Raw genomic sequence first — 18421 nt, 5'->3', positions numbered from 1 at the left:
ACTAAACATAAATGTCTCCCGCTTCTCTGCTCCGCCCGACATTTCATATTTCCCCAAAAGGTCAAATCAATTTGATATACAGAATATAATATATCTGATTATGCACACTGAACACAATATACATGTTTTTCACTGTTGTTCTTCGAGAACAGAACATTTGACAATGTTGTTGAGTCTGAGGGGAAAATGTCAGCTTACTCAAATACTTTTACTTACAATTTGAAAGTTCTTGTCAGTCAATTGATTATTTCCATGACTATTTTTTTTAACTTCTTTAACCTACTACTTTATCTTCCACTTAATTTCAAAGGGAAACATTGCACTTTTACTCCCCTCCACTGTTGTAGTTACTTAACATAATTTGTACCTAGATCGTACCTGTGATTGGCTTATAAAATATGTTGTATCCAACAGTAGAATAAGTATGCACCTCACCCAAAATATCTATTATCAGCAATACAGTAATACGGATCAAGTGTCTAAATGTCCACAAACTGACAAAGCAATGTCAGTTACAAGGCAGTCGATAATCTAAAGTCAGCTAGCATCATAAGCGACTTGTCATACCAGACCATGTAAAGCTGAAGAAGCAAAATCACTAATTGTATTGAATTTAATAAAGGTGCGTTGTATTGCTTTTCATTTCTGAAAGAAATACTATGTTATCTCTTCCTTCAAATGTTACAAAGGGTTGCTTTAAAGGTATCATCTGGAGATTTTGACCTCTAGTTGTGTTATTGAGCAATGGTTTGATCAATACACCCCCACATTCCAGCAAAGAATGACTGCAAGCTAGCAAACATTAAGGGAAACAATGCAATGTATTTCTTTTTTTACAAATATGTCGGTTTTGCAAATGTTTCATGAGGACAAAAAATCATTCAATGTGTTTGCTAGACCTGAAAGATGCACACAGACAAATAGGTCTTTGTTTAGAAGATACCTCCACACTTTAAACCAAAGAGGGTTTGTTGTGAACCTGAACCAGGACTGAGGACTGTTGTTCATTCTTCTGCATACTAACCAGTTCTGACAATATTAATATAGAGCCAAAGCACTTATATCGTCCCACCTGAGTGCACAGCTTTCTATGACAGAACTTTAAGAGTTTATACTTTTAAAACTTCCTCTCAAACGAGTACGGAAAAAAAACACTCCCCCTGCGAAAAAATAAATGTATCAAAGGTCAGATGAGATAGAAAGCGTTTGGTAGCTTCACTGGACAGAAAGCGGCAACGCTCAAAATGAGGTGATCCCTAAAATGCTGAGGTCATTCCATCTGCAGTGCAAACATATTAGTTCACATAGCAGGAATAATTAACATCAAACAGGGGAAATTATATTATGAATATTGTTTTAAATGTTAACACGTCTTCTTGTGTTCTATTATAATAAGAAAGTCATGATATTTCATAATGGAAACGTACATTTGGTTTGACACACAAACTGTGTTCTTTCTATCTGCGGAGCTAACGACTGCAATAAGAAGACAGTGTTTGTTTTAATCTACTTGGATCACCTGGGGAGCTGAAATGATCAGATCAGGACGGTTCAGATAGCATCAATGTGTTCTTGAATCACAAAAAAGTCACTCAAATGACTTTCACACTTTCTGAACTTTTTGGCGCTCATATAAGTTCATATCTGATGACACACATGTACACACACACACCTCAAGAAAATGCCAGATTTATATCTCCTTCAATGAGCAGGAGATAAGCACTAAAAACAAACTTTGACTACTCTGTCTGAGGTCTGTGATGATGGCTCTGTCTGACCTAATGTGCTCGACTGCGCCGCGCTAGCTAACTGGAAAAGGTCAACTCTCATTTGAAACACAAAGAGCATACGAAGCTGCGCTGCACTGACACAGCTGCAGAGTCTTTGTAATGTGGTGTTGGCATTAAGTTTGTCTGGTCAGTGTGTTTTGCTGCTATCGCCACACAGGAGCCTTGGGATATAGGGAGTAGGAAACTATTTTGACTGCAAAAGTTGGGTTCCACTTTTGGCTAGTGGACCATAGTTCTTAGTCTCCAAAGTGAATCTTATGCTGCATTCAAACCAAATCAGGTACCGTGGCAATTAGCGCAGGATTATGCTGTAGTGTGCTTGTAACTTAATTGGCCCTTTAACTGTCTTTGTACTCCGCCATGGCATCCCCGCCGCCTCAGCCTAACAAACAATCCATATAAAAGGGAAGACTGGCCGCAATACCAGATTGTGTGTGAATGCAGCCTTAAGCCCCATCAACAATCTAGTTTGTGTTGTAGTAACGCAGACTTGCATTGGTGTCACTAGTCACAATAGTTGGACTTGGAATGGAAATGAACTTCCAGCTTAGTAAAACATTTATTAAGATTTAAATTTCAATTTGGATTTTTTGTGGGCCCTTGGGGCAGAGTGACAAGCTGTAACCACAACAAATACATATTGTCACGTTATGACGAACATGCTCGCTTATTTACACAATAAGCAGAGCAACACCAGCATTCATTTGGAGTCACCTGATGAATGTGAGTCCAATAGTCAACAGTCCGTCAAGCTCTGTTTTGGTCTCCACCAACTCCGAAGGGAAATATCGGATTACTCGACTATGTCCACCAGCTAGTTGCTAACTTTGTTTGTCTGCTGCTTGGTGCTCAGTGTACAGTGGATGTATCAAAGCTTTTTCTTTGAAAACAATGCAGATGAGAGCTGTGAGACTGAATCGAAAACTGTTGAGCTGGAAGATGCTAAAAAGCTATAAAGCTGAGGGAATCCGCAGACCTGGGTGATAATTCTCTGTGAGTTTGTCACGACGAGTAACCTCCTCCACATTACACATCACATTCATAATTAGTTATTTTGAAAATATTGTTTAAAGTAACTTTACATTTATTTGCTAATTGTGTCATTGCAGCAGAAATATTAACAGAAAGAAATTCAGCACATCCTCTACGTTGCTTTTTTGTGATTTTCATTCTCCCTTTACACATCTTCTTTGTAGCATCCACCATCCTACACAATAACTCTATGTTGTCTAATCGATGTTGTTGTCTTGTTCCATCCAGACTTCTTGTCTCTAATCAAGCTGGGGCATTGCAAAATCTTCACAGCTTTCAGATACAGTAGAACCACACAAGGGGGCTGAAGTGTTGACTTTCTGTGAATCATTACTTCCGGGGACTGTTTGGTTGAAATCTGCCAATACCTTTAATGACACTTTCTCCACCTACATGCACACACATTTCCACATCAACAACTTACTGCCCTTTTCAACACAAGCAAGCATTATGAAAAGTTCAAAGATCTAAATACGTGCTCATGTGTATGTGTGTCTGTATGAAGCTGTGGGTTAAAAGTAAACAGCAGCCCCATCATTATCATCTATTCATCACAAACCTTTTGATATTCAGATCCAGAAGTTAACTAGTCACAGATCCACAATTTCCCTTCTCTTTTAGGCAGAATTGGCTTGTGTGCATGAATGGTACATGGTGTTGGTGCATCGGGCTTTTTGACAGATGTTTGGTAACTTTGCAGCTAGTAGTGCTGTGTTTGAATACATGGCAGTTGGAAAACGTGTCCAGTAAGGTCTAAATGGTACAACATAAATCTATATACAGTGGTAATGGTATTATTAGAATTTTCTTTTGTCCTTGAGAGACTTTCTATATATTAAAAATACATAACATAACCCCAAAGCAGTAATTCAGACTTTTCCGTAGGATCTGTTAGGGGTGTCACCTGATAGAGACACAGATGTATGTAGGATAGACGCACTGCACCACTACTTAATCACTGCTGACGTAGCTCCTACTGTGCATCTTTCTCACTTTGACGCAGCCAAGTTTACAATGAGTCCCCAAAATACCAAGCAGGTGCAGTAAAATGAAACTTAACCCTGTTTAAAGACATAACAAGTCATGCAGTATGTTCTACCATGTAATTCAAGTATTTTCTACCATGTAATTAAGCTTGGACGGATGGAAAAGTAAAACAGACAAATGTACACATTTAATGGATGTATTTTTTACTGTTCGTATAAATGTTATCTTTTGCCCTGGAAGACAGGAAAAACTAAAGGCCTACCATGCATGATAGTGGAGAGGGAAAAGTTGATAGAGCAGAAAGGAAAGGAAAGGTATAGGGTGTGAATAGAGGACAGAACAGGAGAGGAGTAGGTCTAGGTGAAGGGTTGGCTCATTAATCTAAAAAGGGTGCAGTGATCCATTCAGAATGCAAATGAAACTATCAGTCTTATCAGAGATACCGAGAGAGGCATGGGATGATAGAGCTATTGACAGGGTTATTTGGGAAAAAGTTGAAGTACAAGGTGGAAAAGAAGAAAATGGGACACTTAAGTTCTACCGAAAGTCAGAGTTATGAAAGAGCTTTAAATGCAGAGGCACCACCGAACACTGTACTCGCATACCTCTGATATAACAGCTTTGTTACCGTGGTTGTTAGTGTCGGACAAATACAGGACCATTACAAGTGGACCAATATTTAAACAGTGAACAGTCAGGGGAATACTGACTCATCATTATCATTATTAGTACAAGAACAAATCCCCCAAAAAGCCTTTAGTTTTACACATTTTAGAGGGCTTAGTTCCTCTACTATATCCGAACATACAGTCCTCTAACTTCCTATCTACGGAAGTGTGTATTTTCACACACACTTTATGTTATCTTGTTGCTTGAGTACAGGTCTCCCCTCCAAAAACATCTGACATTAAAAAACCTTTTAAATGGACCTTTGTCACATACTGCAAGTCTACAACCCAAATACTTTTTTAATTTTTAAAGAAAGACCAAAACAGTTGATAACTTTCAATTGGCCGAAAAATGGAACGAGACTGTAGTCTAGTATAGACAAGTGTACAGCTCTGTATTGAGGCACAGCGGTGCTTTGAGCTCAATGCTCAATGTCAGTATGCTAACATTCTTACAATGACAAGGCAGACATGTTTAGCAGGTACATTATATAATAGATTCATAATTAGTTCAGGGTCTTAGCATGTTTACATTTGCTAATAAGCACTAAACACAAAGTACGCCTGCGGTTGATGGGAATGTCGTTAGTTTTGCAGGTATTTGGTCAAAAACCAAAGTGTCTGAAAAATGAAAACTTGGACCTGATGAGGGAGGTAGATGAAAAATCAATAGTTGTTACACTTCATCTTGATGGAAACATGAATGTCTGTATTATGTTTCATATCAATCCATCCAAAAGTTGTCAAACACTCAAAACCACAACTGTCAACCTCCTGGTAGTGCTTGAGGAAAAGTCAGAAGATCACCAAAGTCAATATGATTCATCATCCGGAGACCATGAATGTCTGTAGAACATTTCTTGGCATTCCATCATACAGATGTTGAGATATTCTAGCCTTGACCAAAGTTGTGTACGAAGCAACCGACAGGATGATATTGCCGGTACCTACAGCCACAGTGCTAGCATGGCTAATTTGGCATAGTTCATTTCTGTGCTGTTTTAAGTCAATTTTTTATTCATCTCATCAATTATGCTCTTTGACAGTGTTGGCTCATCGGTTAAAATAACGTACAGACGCTGTACGGTATGTTCCTGGAATACCAGTCATCTCCACTACTGCTTCCATGTCATGTTCCTTATTAAATTATCAGTATATGAATATGATCAGATGATCATTAGGAATAAGATGACACCAGATATCAACTTCTTAATCGTAGACACAATAGCATGCGCTAAAACAAAGCATCCAGAGAAGAATGGGAGTACTGAAACACATCATAGGATTATTAGAAACTTGGAGGTGGTGAGGGGGAAAGGGTATCGCACAGAAGAGAGTATTGGTGTTCAGAATCCAGTGAAATTGAGAGGTGCTTCAGGTGGAAGCAGAGAGTGTCTGCAGGTCATCACAGTTGAAAGGCGACGAGTCAGTCAACCTGTTTGTCTGCAAAGAGACACATAGAAATCATGAGGTGAGACCAGCTGTGCACTGAGCTGCCTCTGTGGCTGAGGCGGCATCTCGTAGGTGTGAGAGTCAATGCGCTCCAGACTCTTTATATTTGGCTTTGTGATACTGCAGGGCAGTGATCAATTGGTGGAGCAAAGGCCAGCACTCTCCCCGGGTGTTATACAAGCCACATTGCAACTTTTTATCAGACTCAGACAAAAAAACAAAACTAAAATGTCAGACCTACCTTATTATATGTGTGTCACTCTCTAACTTTCTGATCCTTCTTGTTTATCCTCCAACTCTATCTGTCTACTACCTCTTTATCCAGTTGACAGAAATGCTGGTACATTAAAGTAAAACTGTCAGTCGTGTTTACAGATTGGGTGGTTTGATGGCTTATTTTTCAGTTTGTTTGCAGGATTAAGCAAATTGCCACAGTACAAGACCTTCGTTCATTTCTCTCTATTCAAGCCATACATATAAATAGTTGGATGGGTACGATGTACGTGTGTGTAAATTGAGAAATAAAATAGATTTTCTCCTTTACCTTTGTGTTTTTTAGATGTAAGATTTGTAATGTGGGAATGATGAGCCCATAATGTGTTCACCAGACCAAAGCTCATTAGTTTAAAACTCTCATACCCTCCTGATAATCAACCTTCCCCCTGTATCTCTTTCCCTCTCTCTCACAGCTCTCCAGACCACTCATCCTCCCAAGGTCCTTTTCCCCCCGGAGAGACAAGACACAGTGATAGAAATCACGCCCGGTAAGGACCAACAGCTCTTCTTTATCTCTTTATTCTGAGGTGGTAATCCTTAAGGCCCTTGTTTTAAAATGCTGTTGCCATTTGTGGTGCAAAGTGCTCATTTCTATGGTGTTTCTTCATGGCACTGCATGTGTGACACTTATATTTTTGCCCTGTCACAACAGAGTTGGACAGCTCGAGTGCCACTGTAGAGTGACCTTCAGGCATAGATGAACACTAAAGCTGGAATTTTACTTGATTCAAGGGCTTAATGGGAGTCCTGTCATAGAGGTGCATATGTGCATAGGCTACAAAGAAACACCAAAACCCTTTAACGAAGAAAATATAATTCCACCTGAACCCTGTGCATGGGAGAAGTGACTATTTTCCAGCTTGCCAATGCTGCACAGATTGGATGATAGTGATTTTCTGTCCATGATGATGTTTTATGTCTCTTCAGTACTGATGCTAGCACTTTGTATGCTAACTACATATATCTACCTCTGTTCATGGCAACTGACTGATGTCAAATGCATTATCGGCTCGGAGCAAAAGCTTTTCTGCATTGAAACCCCATGTGGTAGACACCCAGTGCTTAGAATAGCAAATGTTGAAACTTATATGAACGTGGACTTAACTACACTTACATGTTTATGTGTAATTATAATGGATAAATATAAAAGAGCATAGGTGCATTAGGAGAACTGTGGACCATGCTCCAAAATGGGGCCCCAGTGAAGGATGCTAATCTCACACAAACACCAAACAAAAGGTATTCGGGCATCTACTTTTTAAACCCACAGAGCATGCACATTAGCAAACCTATCACCAGACAAGAGCATTGGTTGGGTTAGGGAATAATCATGGTTATGGCATGGTTAAAGTTAGGCATCTAAAACATTCAAGTTCAGTAAGTTTGGGGCATCGTAAATAATTTGTTATGGTTCCGGTAAGATCAGGGATGTGACAGAACACAACGTCCCCCACTTTAAAGTCAGATTCACTAACACCATACACCACCCCAACCTTCACACCCTTACTTTTCGCCTCGCTACATAAAGGTCATACTACTTCCTGCATTTTCACAGAAAATTGATATTGGACATAAATCATGAAGTGTGGAATCGTCCAATATTGATGTAAGTCTAATGAATACAGCAACACGTTCAAACTGCCAACTCGTCACATGCAGCTGCTTAGTCAGGACCCCTTGCCATCATTTTTCAACGTGGATGGTAGTCCGACTGACTTCAACACGTGGTTAACACTGTGAGTTCAAACAAAACTACTTGGTTAGGTTTAGGAAAAATATCATGGTTTGCGTTGAAATAAGTATGTTTGTTCAGTTACGTAAAAAGTTAAGTACGTTACGCTAGTTAATTTTAGTACGTCAATTAAATTAAGTGACTTTTGGTTTCACATGAGACACAAACAGCGGGCTCCTGGGTGAAAGTTTTGTGTTTGTTTAATCCACCCTGAACTCTTCGCTATGCAGACTTTGTCGCTCTTTAGACCAGTGGTCCCCAACCTTTTTTGCGGCACGGACCAGTTTCATGTAAGAAAATATCTTCACGGACCGGCCTTCAAAGTGTGGGGAGATAAATATGACGGATACGGCCGGCATAAAATCAAATATAAAGTGCATAAAAAACTCACCATTACACTGAATTAGTGGCAGCCCTGAGCTTGCACAACGAGCCGGTCCAATATAGGGGTATAAATTATTCACCAATAGTAAAAGGTTTCTTCTCTGTAGCAATACAGTTAGTCACTAAATATGACGCTCTCAGTGCACTCGTATGTGTTGATGTGGTGACCATCAGTAATTGTTTATGTCCTTCTTGTTCATGTTTTTTTCTTTTCGTTGCCTCATTTGCGAGCCTGTATGCAGAGCGGCGCATGAGAATCACCTGTAGCGATAAACACATATTTTAAGTAGGACTCCTGATATTGTCTTTTAAATGTCTCCTCATTGGGTCTTTTCCTTTTTCCAAAAAAGCTCTTTAAAGACATTTGTTTTCCACTCATTGTTGCTTGTGGGCTTAATTTTTTTAAGTAAAGTATGACTTGACTGAGAGACGAACGTCTTGACATGTGTCAAGAGACATAGACGCACAGACAGATGTATCCAGTAATTTTTCAAAATAAAATCTCTTTCAAAATAAAAATAAATGTATTCAATCTTTCTGTGCGTACCAAATGACCCACGGACCGGTGGTTGGGGACCACTGCTTTAGACTACATCACCTAACTTCCTCCTTCACTCCTGCCATAATTACTATGCCCAGAGTCCGCCATGCACATGCAAAACTGACGCTGGAGAGGTATACAGAGCATCATAGTTTGACACGTTGGGCCGCTGACTAAGCTGCCGTATTTGACGAGGTGGCTGACTTAACAGTTGTCTCTTTTGTAGTGATTGTGTATTGGAAAAAGTTTAGGTAGGCCAGTAGGCATCACATTAAATTAAATCACACTGCAATTCTGACTGGCCACTGTGCCAGAACCACCTCACCACCTAGCTTTGTTCTTGGGAGCTTGATAAAGAGATACTTTAATGGACCCTTTAGGGACATTGCCTCCTTCCATATGGAGGTCAGAGGTTCATGCACAGAACAGCAGGCCTGGAGCTGGTGGGGATTTAGTATCTTGGGTCAAGGAGTTGAAAGATGGTACCTCTGTGCCACACTGCTGGCCTCCTGCCTTCAGTCTGTCTGCACTCTACCAATCTGTGTCCTGCTGTGTTTTTTGTTCTTTCATCTCCTCTAGTCAGCGATTAACTGTGATTTATGAGCAGATATGTACTCAATCCAATCAACTTTGTGCTAAAACATTTACAGAGCCCGCACAGGACTCACTACAGTGCCGACTTATCTACTGATGAGAACTGGCCGATAGTCAAAACCATGATATTTTCAAATGTAGTCTTTGATTCGTCTCTACTGGGCAGATTTTCAGATTGAGAGTAAATGATTTTTGAATTTGCAATTTATGTCAGGCTGAAAAATGTCATTTTAGCTCTGTGAGCACTAGCATTGAAGCAAGAGGAACATCAGGTTTCAACTAGGAATGTGAACAAAAAACAATAAGCAGAAAGGTCTGATAAAACAGGGATTAAATAACTGAAGGGCTCTCCCTGGGATTTGCTTGTTCTAAACAGTGTGTATTGTGTTCTGCTGTGGGCCTGGTTGGCTGACTTCCTTGCCAGCTGTGTGTGTTTTCAAGTGCAACGTGCGTACTTGCATGTGTGTGTCCTGCTGTTCAGTGGTCTCTCTGACAATGTTAGCACTGTAGGCAGAAATGTGTTTGGATGTGTGTACGAGTGTGTATTTGTGTGTTTCCATTAACTCCAGATTGATGTAGTAACAAATAGGCCCTAAGGCCTCTGTACACTGATTGCAGTAGGGACACCTTTTAATGGGCACCGCAATCTCACCCCTCTCAACCCCCCACCACACACACACACACACACACACACACACACACACACACACACACACACACATACACACACACATACACACACACACACACACACACACACACACACACACACACACACACACACCAATACACACACACACACACACACCTTGAGCAATAGTGGCTGCACAAAAAGACACACTTATGTACACACACACTGTACACACTCTCTCTCTCACACAAACACAGTCACAGTGTGACCCTGCGGTACATTTTTAATTATCATCTTGTTTTAACCTGAGGGACATTTACACCAGCAACCACAGTTATGTTCTATCTATCTATGCTCTATCTTCCTCCTCTTCTCCTCATTCACACATTTTTCCTTCTCTTCTTCATGTCTTTATTCTTTCGTTCTCTGTTAACGGTTGGATACTTTGCCTCATTTACCTTTCTCTTGTGTTTTCTCTTTTTTTATTCAGATTTTTCTTATTTTCCTCTGTGCCACCTCACATCCTCCCTCTCCTCTCTTATTCTCATTATTCTATAATGCTGTGGGTTATGAACACAATTCATTATGCTCATTGTTATCACACCGACGTGGGCTAAAGGCAACAAACAGACAAATATAATTAAAGATTGTTTCATGATATAAGCATTAAACATGTCTGTAATGGTGCTTGTTTGCACATCCCCCTGACAAATTCAGCCTTTAGACACGTTTGCTGTCAGAAGTGTGTATGTAGGATATAATTTTATCATTTTAATTCTCATTTAAACAATGTCATTAACACATATTTTTTAACCTCAGACAAATGCTAAAATACTCACGCATACTTTTATTACTAGCTGTTAAGACTATTGTAATTCCCCTTTCACTGGATTACCTAAAAAGAAAACTACAACTAGTTCAGAATGCTGAGAACAGAGTCTGAACATTAGCTCACAGTAACTCACTGCTGACACTGCACTGGATATCTGTAGCTTTTATAATTGATTTTAAAGTTATGTTAGTTGTTTATAAGGTTTTAAATTATCTTGCTAAGAGATTTTGCTTTCATTTTATGTTCCAGCCACTAAGGTCCTTCATCGCTTTTCTTTTAAATGTTCCTTATGTGTACCATTAATGTGACCGTGACTTCTGTATTTATACTAAACTGTGGATCTGGATATGAGAACAGTAAACTTAAAGACTACTCTTTTTAATCTGGCTTTTAATTGACAGTAATGTTATATCCTTAGTTTTTAAGCTTTACTTCATTTTCATCCCTGGTGTTAATTAGATTTTATTAGATTTATTTTTAATATTTTATTAAATATAACCTTTATTTAACAAAGACGTCATGAGACCTGGTCAAGACAGGGTCAAATAAATAAAGTTGGGTTGAGTTTTTGTTGAGTGTGAAAGGCTCAATACTATCAATAAGCCTTCTGTTAGCATCTTAGAAAGTCTAAAAATGGCAAATGTAAGTGTCAGAAGCATTTATTAGAAGTCTTACTGTGTCAGATTTGTTTGTCATCATTGTATTTTATGAACTTCAGTACTGTGTTCAATCAAAAGTATATGAAAAATAGACACTACTAGTGAAGTTATTTGAAATGTTATCTAGAAGTTATTCAGTCAGAAATCAGCGTTGGTTTATTCATTTAACTCATGTATTAGTCACACAAACACAATGAAGCGGATCTTTCTTAGTGTGAGCCAGAAGAATAGAAGTGACAACGCTGATGGATGAATGTGTACTAGAGAGTGAAAATGAATGTGAATATTAAACCAGTGTGATGAAAATGCACATACACTGAAGCATGATAAATTAAACACAATTTGATATAATAACTGGTAATATAAAATGCTCCTTTCATTAATCACAAGCTCAACAAATCACCATGGTTCATCACTTCCCATCAGCAGTTGGTCTTACAATGCTCTCAGATCTAAATGTCAGTCATATTTAAAGCTCAGCTAAATGTCGATTGTTTTTCTCATCTGTCTCAAAATCTCTTCCAGTGTTTGACCCCAGACTCCATCTATTCCTCTGTTTTCACTCTTCCTTCTCTTTCCCTTCAGTCCAGTGCAGGTTACACCTCCTGATGCCTGAGCCAGTATGTATAACACTTCTCAGAAAGGGTCTTAATAGTTCAATTTGACATGCAAGTCTAAAAAATCTCAAGCAAAAAGTTGGAAATAGTAGAAGCTTTGTATTAGGAACCGAAAAGTAACTTTTGTCAAAGTTGAAGCTGATCTGAATCAGCCAATAGCAGGCCTCCAAAGGTTATGTCACGGACTCATGCACACCTTATCATGATTAAGGCTACTCGTAAAAAATGTTGAACTATTCATTTAAGACCAAGACTGTGCCAATGAGCCTCACTGTCATACGTCCACACCTGTTTCAGCACAGCCACATGTATTAAACTGCACAGTTTCTGTGTGTGCACACGTGTCTGGGAATGAGTGAACTCTACCTGGCAGGCATAAATATCGGACCTCAGCTGTCAATATTCATTTGCTAGCGACACGCTTAATCATCTGGAAGATTGAATAGCTTCATTGAAATCATCTAAGCACACACAGGTGCACACACACACACACACACACACACACACACACACACACACACACACACACACACACACACACACACACACAAATATAATAGAAATAGTTGAAAAATTATGCACTCAGTTGACACATTGATTTGACTATGACTGAGACTATTTATTGCCTAATCAATTGGTCAACTGGCAGATATATATTGTTGATATTATATTAATATTTTAAGTTGTCGATAAAAGGTCGACTCCATCTATCTTCTTTTACTGCTTTTTCAAATGGAAACGCCCAGTCAGCCGTTAGCAAAAACTAGGGACGTAAAGTAAGATATTCAATAAGGTTATGAATAATGTGAATGCCAGCACGAACGTTGGCTGTGCTGTGTTAAGTTTAGAACAACCTGAAAGGGATAGTTTGTATTGTTTGAGGTGGGGTTGAGTGAGCTACTTATCCACAGTCAGTGTATTACTACAGTGGATGGAGGTCTGCACGCCCCAGTTTGGAGAATAGACCGGAGTAGCAGCAGGAAGCTGAGCCCTGTCCTGCTGTGGGTGATACACTGTATATACAGTATACATATACCGTATGTGTATGTGTAACGTCATCATGCACAAACCTATGTCAGGTTTTTAAGACCAACACCGTGCATATGAGCTAGTTGTGAAAAACAAAAAAAACATGATGGATATTTACTATTTTCTGACACACGACTAAATAATAAATGTGTACATTTAAGAAAATGCAAATATTCATTGTTGCAGCCCTGTAACAAGGAAACATGCTCACAGATAGTTTTAGAAATTCACACACACACACTCAGTAGTATGAGGTGCCAGCGTGAGGCTGGCTGTGAAAGGCAGGGTGAGATAAGGAGGCAGGCTTTCTGTCTCTTCCTCTTTCACCTTTCTTGTCTCTCTTTCTCTGTCTGTCTCTGTCTTCTTCTTCCCCCATCGTATTTATCTCTCTGCGTCTGTCTCCCTCTGTCCCTGCGAGGTGTCTGCCACTATCTCACTTTCCTTCCATCTGCCTGTCTTCCCTTCACCACTTTCTATGTCTCTAACTGTCCCTTTGTCTTTCTCTTTCGGCTCATTCGGTCTTCTCATTCATACGTCTCAAAATGGTGATGCATCACGTCATTATTCCCTTTCAAACTGTCACAGAGAGATAACGTGAGGTGGGAGGGGTGCAGGATAAAATGAATGCAACAAAGGTCTTTATATTTCAGATTTCCATCCGTGAAAGAGAGACTCTGGTGGTGTTTGCAGTTGTTAGTCATCCTCAATTGTGTAATTCAGAGCAGAATAATGCAGCACAATGGCTTCAAAGTGTCAGATTATCTGCAACAATAATACAGAAAATACACAATGATTTATTCTTTTATTTTCGCTTGGCCAGTTAAGGGTGATGAAAACCTTGTTTACGTAAATAAAACTTGAAAATTGGTGCTTAGAAGTAAATGAAAATAAGTGAGAAGGTCAAAGATAGATTAAGGGGAAATGGAAACCGTACAAAATAAATTGGGAGGGAAAACAATGGAGAAAGAAATAAAGGTGGATGAGAGGAATTCATCCATCCATCCATCCATCTATCGTCTACCGCTTATCCGGGATCGGGTCGCGGGGGCAGCAGCTCCAGTAAGGAACCCCAATCTTCCCTTCTCCGGGCCACATCCTCCAGCTCCGACTGGGGGATCCTGAGGTGTTCCCAGGCCAGAGAGGAGATATAATCTCTCCACCGAGTCCTGGGTCTTCCCCGGGGTCTCCTCCCAGCTGGACGTGCCTGGAACACCTCCCTAGGGAGGCGCCCAGGTGGCATCCTTACTAGATGCCCGAACCACCTCAACTGGCTCCTTTCAACGTAAAGGAGCAGCGGCTCTACTCCGAGTCTCTCCCGGATGGCTGAGCTTCTCACCCTATCTCTAAGGGAGACGCCAGCCACCCGTCTGAGAAAACCCATTTCGGCCGCTTGTACCCGTGATCTCGTTCTTTCGGTCATGACCCAGCCTTCATGACCATAGGTGAGGGTAGGAACGAAGATCGACCGGTAGATTGAGAGCTTTGCCTTCTGGCTCAGCTCTCTTTTCGTCACAACGGTGCGGTAAAGTGACTGTAATACCGCCCCCGCTGCTCCGATTCTTCGGCCAATCTCTCGCTCCATTGTCCCCTCACTCGCAAACAAGACCCCGAGGTACTTGAACTCCTTTACTTGGGGTAATGGCTCATTCCCTACCTGGAGTAGGCAATCCACCGGTTTCCTGCTGAGAGCCATGGCCTCAAATTTGGAGGTGCTGATCCTCATCCCAACCGCTTCACACTCGGCTGCGAACCGATCCAGTGACTGTTGAAGGTCACAGACCGATGATGCCATAAGGACCACATCATCTGCAAAGAGCAGCGATGAGATCCTCAGGTCACCGAACTGCAACCCCTCTCCTCCACGACTATGCCTCGATATCCTATCCATGAAAATCACGAACAGGATTGGTGATAAAGCGCAGCCCTGGCGGAGGCCAACATTCACTGGAAACGAGTCCGACTTACTGCCGAGTATCCGGACACAACTCTCGCTTTGGGCGTACAAGGATTGGATGGCCCTCAAAAGTGACCCCCTCACCCCATACTCCCTCAGCACCTCCCACAGTATCACCCGGGGGACCCGGTCATACGCCTTCTCCAGATCCACAAAACACATGTAGACCGGATGGGCGTACTCCCAGGCCCCCTCCAGGATCCTTGCGAGAGTGAAGAGTTGGTCCGTTGTTCCACGACCAGGACGGAATCCGCATTGTTCCTCTTCAATCAGAGGTTCGACTACCGGCCGAACCCTCCTTTCCAGTACCTTGGAGTAGACTTTACCAGGGAGGCTGAGAAGTGTGATACCCCTGTAGTTGGCACACACTCTCTGGTCCCCCTTTTTAAATAGGGGAACCACCACCCCGGTCTGCCAACCCCTAGGCACTGTCCCAGACTTCCACGCAATGTTGACGAGGCGTGTCAACCAAGACAGCCCCTCAACACCCAAAGCCTTCAGCATTTCTGGACGGATCTCATCAACCCCTGCGGCTTTGCCACTGTGGAGTTGTTTGACTACCTCAGTGACTTCCATCAGGGAAATTGACGATGATCCCCCATCAGCTTCCAGCTCTGCCTCAACCATAGAGGGCGTGTTAGTCGGATTCAGGAGTTCCTCAAAATGCTCCTTCCACCGGCCGATAACCTTCTCAGTTGAAGTCAGCAGGGTCCCACCCTTGCTGTACACAGCTTGGATGGTTCCTCGCTTCCCCCTCCTGAGGTGCCGGATGGTTTTCCAGAAGCACCTTGGTGCCGACCGAAAGTCCTTCTCCATAGCTTCTCCGAACTTCTCCCACACCCGCTGCTTTGCCTCTGACACGGCAGAAGCTGCCGCCCTTCTAGTCCTTCGATACCCTGCAACTGTTTCCGGAGTCCTCCCGGATAACATAACCCGGAAGGACTCCTTCTTCAGTCGGACGGCTTCCCTGACCACCGGGGTCCACCACGGTGTTCGAGGGTTACCGCCCCTTGAGGCACCTAAGACCTTGAGACCACAGCTCATCACCGCAGCTTCAGCAATAGAGGTTTTGAACATCGCCCACTCAGGTTCAATGCCCCCAACCTCCACAGGGATGGCTGAAAAGCTCCGCCGGAGGTGTGAGTTAAAGATCCCCAGGACAGGTGCTTCCTCCAGACGTTCCCAGTTCACCCGCACTACCCGTTTGGGTTTACCAGGTCTGTCCAGAGTCTTCCCCCACCCCTTTATCCAACTCACCACCAGATGGTGATCAGTCGACAGCTCCGCCCCTCTCTTCACCCGAGTGTCCAAAACATGCGGCCTCAGGTCAGATGATACGATTACGAAATTGATCATTGACCTTTGGCCTAGGGTGCTCTGGTACCACGTGCACTTATGAGCATCCTTATGTTCGAACATGGTGTTTGTTATGGCCATTCCATGGCTAGCACAGAAGTCCAATAACAAACGACCGTTCGGGTTTAGATCAGGGAGGCCCTTCCTCCCAATCACGCCTCTCCAGGTGTCTCCATCGTTTCCCACGTGTGCGTTGAAGTCTCCCAGCAAGACTACGGAGTCCCCTACTGGAGCCCCCTGCAGGGCTCCGTTCAGGGTCTCCAAGAAGGCCGAATACTCAGAACTGCGGTTTGGGGCATAGGCACAAACAACAGTCAGAGTTTTCCCCCCCATAACCCGAAGGCATAGGGAGGCGACCCTCTCGTCCACCGGGATAAACTCCAACATAGCGGTGCTCAGCCGGGGGCTAGTGAGTATCCCCACCCCGGCCCGACGCCTCACACCTTGGGCAACTCCGGAGAAGAATAGAGTCCAACCCCTATCCAGGAGTACGGTTCCAGAGCCAAGACTGTGCGTGGAGGTAAGCCCCACCAGATCCAACTGGTAGCGCTCCACCTCCCGCACTAGTTCCGGCTCCTTCCCCCACAGAGAGGTGACGTTCCACGTCCCCAGAGCCAGCCTCTGCTGCCCGGGTCTGGTCCGTCGAGGTCCCTGACCATCACTGCCACCCATGTGACAGCGCACCCGACCCCAGCGGTTTTTCCCATGAGTGGTGGGCCCACAGGATGGATGGATGGGAGGCACCACGTAGCTTCTTCTGGCTGTGCCCGACCGGGCTCCGTGGCACACCCGGCCACCAGGCGCTCGCTGTCGGGCCCTCCCTCTGGGCCTGGCTCCAGACGGGGGCCCCGGGCTTCCTCCGGGCAGGGTCTCTCCTTTCCTTTTCCTTTCTTTCATGAAGTCGTTTTTGAACCATTCTTAGTCTGGCCCCTCACCTGAGACCAATTTGCCTTGGGAGACCCTACCAGGAGCACTAGGCGGAAAACAAGCAAAGGAATGAAAGTTTCTTGAATGAGTTACAATAGTAAAATGCAGGGGAATGTATGTTTGTAATGTACGTAGGTTCAGATGGCCGTTATCATCTATTCACATGGATGATCATCGATATAAATACAAGAAGATGATGTCGCCCTCTAGTGGCTGTAGTACTTATGATGGGAGTGAACACGGAAGTCAGGCGAGGTAGCATAAATACCGACAAAGTCCAAGTTGAGAGGTCGGGGTGGATGGATCAAACTAACATAGGACTTTAGAAAAGAACTACTTCATAAACGTAACAAAATAACCTCAGTAACGTTGTTACACACATAATTTAAGTTACGTAACAAACTTACCTATGGTAACCCAAACCATAGAACTGCTACTCGCTAACTTTCACTTTCACAACATGCAGGTAGATGCAGTTTAGCCTGTCTGAAGCTTTAGAATGGTAACATTTGAAATGGGTGAGAAAAGGAAAAAACTAAGGTAAACTGAAGGATGAAGAAAGGACATATCGTATGGCAGGAAAAATAACTAAGAGAGAGGTGCAATGAAGTAGAAGAAGCAGGAAGAGAGAGGAAGGGAGTTGTGAAAGAAAAGCAATTAACAAGGAATAGGTGAAAGTATGAAAGAATGAAGGAGGGGAAGAGATGGGGAAGAAGAGAGGAGGATTGGTCAAAGATAAGAAGAAGCCAGGAGGAAGTAAGAAAGGGCTGGATTAGGAAAGGGAGGTAGTATGTAAGGAAGGACACACATACACGCACACACACCGATAAGACTATCTGAGTTGCCTCTTCATCACTGTCAACACATAAACGTCACACACACACACATGACATAACACACAACGCATCAGACCTCATAATATAGTACTATATATATATATACTATATACTATATATATAG

The 18421-nt window shown here is 42.5% G+C and overlaps 1 protein-coding gene across 3 annotated transcripts in view; it reads left to right on the top strand.

Moving 5' to 3' along the window:
* Positions 1–18421, top strand: part of il1rapl2 (interleukin 1 receptor accessory protein-like 2) — a 384719-nt gene that overhangs the window by 312762 nt on the left and 53536 nt on the right. For all 3 annotated transcript variants that reach the window (XM_029441637.1, XM_029441639.1, XM_029441638.1), the window contains one exon: positions 6619–6693. In XM_029441637.1, the coding sequence (XP_029297497.1) occupies positions 6619–6693 (75 nt within the window). The remainder of the gene's footprint in view (positions 1–6618; positions 6694–18421) is intronic.

Source organism: Cottoperca gobio, chromosome 10 (assembly GCF_900634415.1).
Source record: "Cottoperca gobio chromosome 10, fCotGob3.1, whole genome shotgun sequence".
NCBI lineage: Eukaryota > Metazoa > Chordata > Actinopteri > Perciformes > Bovichtidae > Cottoperca > Cottoperca gobio.
The sequence above is the reverse complement of the archived record's forward strand: the minus strand, read 5'-3'. Positions and strand labels throughout refer to the sequence as shown.